We start from the raw sequence: 4,408 nt of genomic DNA, 5'->3' as shown, positions 1-4,408 counted from the left end.
CTCTGCCTCCCGAGTGCTGGGATTAAAGGCGTGTGCCACCACCGCCCGGCCAGTCTCAGTTTTCTAAGTACAGAATCATCCCATCTGAACATCAATTACTTCAGCTACTTGCACTACCGGGCCTCTCCTATTGCTATTCTCCACTGTAGCTTTACAACTGATATGGAGCGATGTTTACAGAATCCATTTTTGGTGAAAATGGCAGCTGAGAGAATATAACTGGTAGTATTAATCCCACTGGTAAATTCCACCCACACCCATACATTGTACACATTTATCTAATAGGATGCATTCTAAGTTAGCAAGTTTGTAATTTCCTATTCAGAGAGTGTGTGTACGTGTGGGGTGCTCACATGCCACGGTGTGAAAGTCACTTCTCTCCTGCCATTTGAGGCCTGTAGATTGAACTCAGGTTCTTCGGGTTCTCGGATGCATGCGGCAGCAGGTTCCCTTACCCACTGCACCATCTCCCCAGCACAAGTTCACTACATGGGCGGTTAGCACCAAATCCAGCCCCCCCCTTTTTTTGTAAGATTTTTATTTTTGTGTCTGTGCTTGTGTATGTGAATGTTTGCCACAAGTGTGTGTCTGAGGAGGCCAGAAGAGAGACTCTGGAGTTATAGGGGTTGCAACATGCTGTTATTGGTGCCGAGAACCAAACTCAGGTCCTCTGCAAGACCTAATAAGCAGCGCAAGTGTCTAACCTTTGCTATAACTTCATCTGCCTTTTCTACAGTGAACACTTTTGGCTCCTGACATCATAATTCAAACAGGTGTTCCATTTTCACACTGAACATGGTTTTGTACTCAAAGTATCACCAGATGTGTCCCTGGAACACAGCACAACATGTCTGCTACACACTGCCAGGAACAGTCCAACCTGTGTCCAAGGCCGGGCTAGGATAGGGGTGCAGTGATGTTTCTAGGCGCCAGCTATCTATCTAGCAGCAAGGTGGCCCCAGATTCCTGCCTCCTGGACACCTCCACCAGCTTCCCACTTACTAGTTACCCTCTGAACAGATCATGCCATGACTAAAGGTCCTAAGCCACAGTTCAGGATTTCACCTACCACGCTAGGGAGAATCGATGACAAAACAACTCGGGTTACTTAGGCAGAGGTCCAAAAGCTGGAGTCAGCTACTACCCTACATTTCAGGCTATCAAATGCTGGAGTCAGCTACTACCCTACGCTATAGGCTATCAAATGGAGTTCCTTTGGATCACAGGGGGAAAAAAAGAGAGAGAGAGAGAGAGAGAGAGAGAGAGAGAGAGAGATCATATTCAACAACTTCATCTTCAACTACTTAGTGAATGCTTTTGAACAGGAAGTACTGACCCTTGATAGATTCCATTTTGGCTCTCTGAAGCTGCCTTTGCAAGTTCTAAGAAGTGATCCACAGGCTTATCACCAGTAGCAGGCATCATTACACTACAAGGTGTAAAGGTTCTGGCAACTCAGTCAAACACCAAGAAGAAAGCACCTTAGCTGACAAAATTATCAACAAGGAAAGGCTAGTACAAAGTCAGAGTGAAGGGCTGGGGATGTGGCTCAGTGGTAGAGCATTTGTCACGATGGAGACTCTAGAGTTTCTCTCCAGCACTGCACAAAGGGAAAAAGTAATACCAGATGGGGTGGGGCCTCTTCAGGGTGGTGTGGTTCGGGGTGGTGTAGCTGAAGACCAAAATAAATAAAATTCACCTATAGTCCTCAGAACACACAAGACAGACAGACAGACAGACAGGAGAGCAGAAGGAGGGTAGAAAGAGTGGATGCCAGTCTTCACAGAAGTGTCCTGAGGCTACCACTGGGTGAACCAAGAGGGCATCAGACTCTGAGCCACATCAGCAACACTCTCAGGGCTGCTCATCCATTTCTAGCAGCATGGTGGTTAGCAAAGCTATCTACTTCAAAATAAACTGCATTCTCACCTCCTCCCGCCACTATCCTTTAATAAACCACGCACAGCTGAGAACTTCATCCAGTACAAACTCCAACCAAGATGCCCAGCATCCTCACGGCAGTTTTCGGTGCAGAAACACAGAAGTGCCTTCTAAAAGGACTCAAAAACTGTGACCACAGAGAGCTGAACCACTTGCTTCCTTTCCGACCACCACTCAGAGGAAATATCGAGCGGGGGTGCCTGTGGGCAAAGAGTGCACATTCGGATGAAGGAGCTGAGCCCGCTTGAACTCTGACCACACTTCAGTAAACGTCCCGTCCCGCTTGTAGTTGACTCCCGCAAACTAGGAAAGCTTACAAAGTTACCTTTCAACTAGGGTGCTATCACAGAAAGATAATGAGAAACTGACCACGTTACCTCTAAAGGATACAGGGAGAGACTGGTGAACATGGAAGCTGACCCTGCCTCTCTATCAAGTTCCGACAGAGGAAGTGGCTTTTATTTGAAAATTAAGACTAAAAATAGGACCATTTTACTACTCTCCACTAGATGTCTGGATTTTAAGACACATATGCAAAGGTCGCAAGGCCCTAGGTCTCTGATTTTACATCCCTGGCCCACCTGTTTCCTCACTTAACAGAGGTAAAAAGTGAGAAGACATTGGGAGGCAGTGAATTTGGCAAAGCACCTACCTACATACTACTGATCAAATTGCAGAAGTTGCGCCCAATACGTAGTACCGTCTTTAGTCCTAGCACTCCGGAAACAGAGGCAGGTGGATCTCTGTGAGTTGGAGGCCAGCCTGGTCTACAGAACGAGTTCCAGGACAACCAGGCTACATAATAGAGAGACCCTGTCTCCAACAAACAAACAAACAAACAAACAAGTAAAATCGCAGAAGCAGAATACAACCTTCACAAATTCAAAATGAGAAGGCGTTATTAAAAGATAAAGAAGCCCCAGAGGTCTTCAACATGGCTAGGTTGTAGCTCTCCCTCCCTGTGTCTTCTCATCCAGGAACACTGTCAACAAGCAGCCTGCCCTGTCCAGGACCCCTTACCTAGACCACTCTTCCCAGGTTCCTAACATCTTCCCAGTCTTGACTGAAATACCACCTTGCAAGAATTAAAGGATGCCTTTCCTCCACTATCTTCTAAAAACCGCACAATTAACTTATGTATATCGTTTACTGTTTCTCTTTTTACGTAAGCTCCCGGGGAACGCGATCTTTGTTCTGTTCACTGATACTTATCACAAGCGTTCAGGATCGTGCCCGGCACATAGTAGGAACTCAAATTCATTTCCCCAGTGACTGTGCTTCTTGACTAAAAACTGCACAGATTGGAAGGAGTGAGATGAAAAGGGAGCGGGAGGAGGATTCTCTAGGGAGAGACGGAAAGAGGCCAGGGCCGACCCACATTCCCTACAGCAGCGCCAAAGGGGAAGCAGTGCACCACGTCCCGCCAGTGGCATCAAATGGCACTAAAGGCAGCAGGATTTGCGACAGACGAGCTCTCAAAATTCCCGGAGAAAGTCCAGGGTATGGCATAACCACCAGGCTGCGGGCTGCTGGAGGAACCCCGCAGGAGTCCCGACCACGCAGCCCTTCTGTTCCCTTCCCCTCCGGATACCTGGGGCGCCCAAGCTCCGGACTCCGGCTCCCGCCCATAGGAGCGGGTGACGAGCGACAGGGCCCTGCCCCAGCACCTGCACAGCCAGCCTCAGGGGTCCGGGCCGGGGCTCGCCCGGAGGCCCCAAGGCGTCCAGCCGCTTCGCCCCGCCCGGCACCCGGCAGGAAGCGCCCCTGTCCCGGCCGCTCCACCCGCCGCCGCGCTCGCCCGGCGCTCTCTCACCTCAGGACGCACGTACGATACGAAAGAAGGCTTGGGCGCCTTGGTGCCGCCGCCACCGCCGACTCCCCCTTTCCCCAGCATTCCCCCGCCTGGCGAAGCAGCGACGCGCGGCAGCAGAGGCGGTGGCTCAGGGTCGGGCTCCGGCAGCGGCCGCGGCCACCAGCACCAGCGGCCGGGGCTCCGCCCATCCCTAGGGCCGCGGCGGCCGCGGTACCGCCCGCATCCGGCTCCGCCGCTGACACGGTTCGCCCCGCCCAGGTCGCGCGCCCCGCCCACCGGCCGTGGGACACACCTACTACCGCTCTCGCTTCGCAGGCTGGGAGGTCCCGCCCACAGCCCTGGAGAGGGCCACGCCCACTCTCTGGTTGGCCCGAGCGTCTAAGCGCCTTTTCTGGCTTCTTGCTCGGTTGGTCTGTCTCAGGCAGAGCCCGCCCCCCCCGGGCGTCCTCTGATTGGTGCGGGGCGCTACCTGAAGAGATATTTGCTCTAGCCAATCCTGAGAGCGTTCTCTCCGGACTGCCCCACGATTGGATAGCGGGAATGTCGCCTTTGTCCAATGATCCTGCGGTCACTAAGTTGTTGCGGGCAGTCGTTCAAAGCCTTGGCTTTAATTATTTGCCAGCACCTTTGAAATTCGGCATCCGAAAGCTTCCT

General features: G+C 51.9%; 1 protein-coding gene across 2 annotated transcripts in view; it reads right to left on the bottom strand.

Moving 5' to 3' along the window:
• Mtmr12 (myotubularin related protein 12) overlaps positions 1 to 3,970 on the bottom strand; it is a 73,626-nt gene extending 69,656 nt beyond the window's left edge. The window contains exon 1 of one of the 2 annotated variants that reach the window (XM_005356642.3): positions 3,755 to 3,970. In XM_005356642.3, the coding sequence (XP_005356699.1) occupies positions 3,755 to 3,835 (81 nt within the window). In that variant the 5' untranslated portion in view covers positions 3,836 to 3,970. Of the gene's footprint in view, positions 1 to 3,532; positions 3,564 to 3,754 lie in introns of those variants that run through there. The other variant, XM_026783802.1, reaches the window with a different exon arrangement.
• Between the last annotated feature and the right edge of the window lie 438 nt (positions 3,971 to 4,408).

This window comes from Microtus ochrogaster, chromosome 19 (genome assembly GCF_000317375.1).
Source record: "Microtus ochrogaster isolate Prairie Vole_2 chromosome 19, MicOch1.0, whole genome shotgun sequence".
In the NCBI taxonomy this organism is placed as follows: Eukaryota; Metazoa; Chordata; class Mammalia; order Rodentia; family Cricetidae; genus Microtus; species Microtus ochrogaster.
Note: the sequence above shows the minus strand (reverse complement) of the source record. Positions and strands in the feature narration are given on the sequence as shown.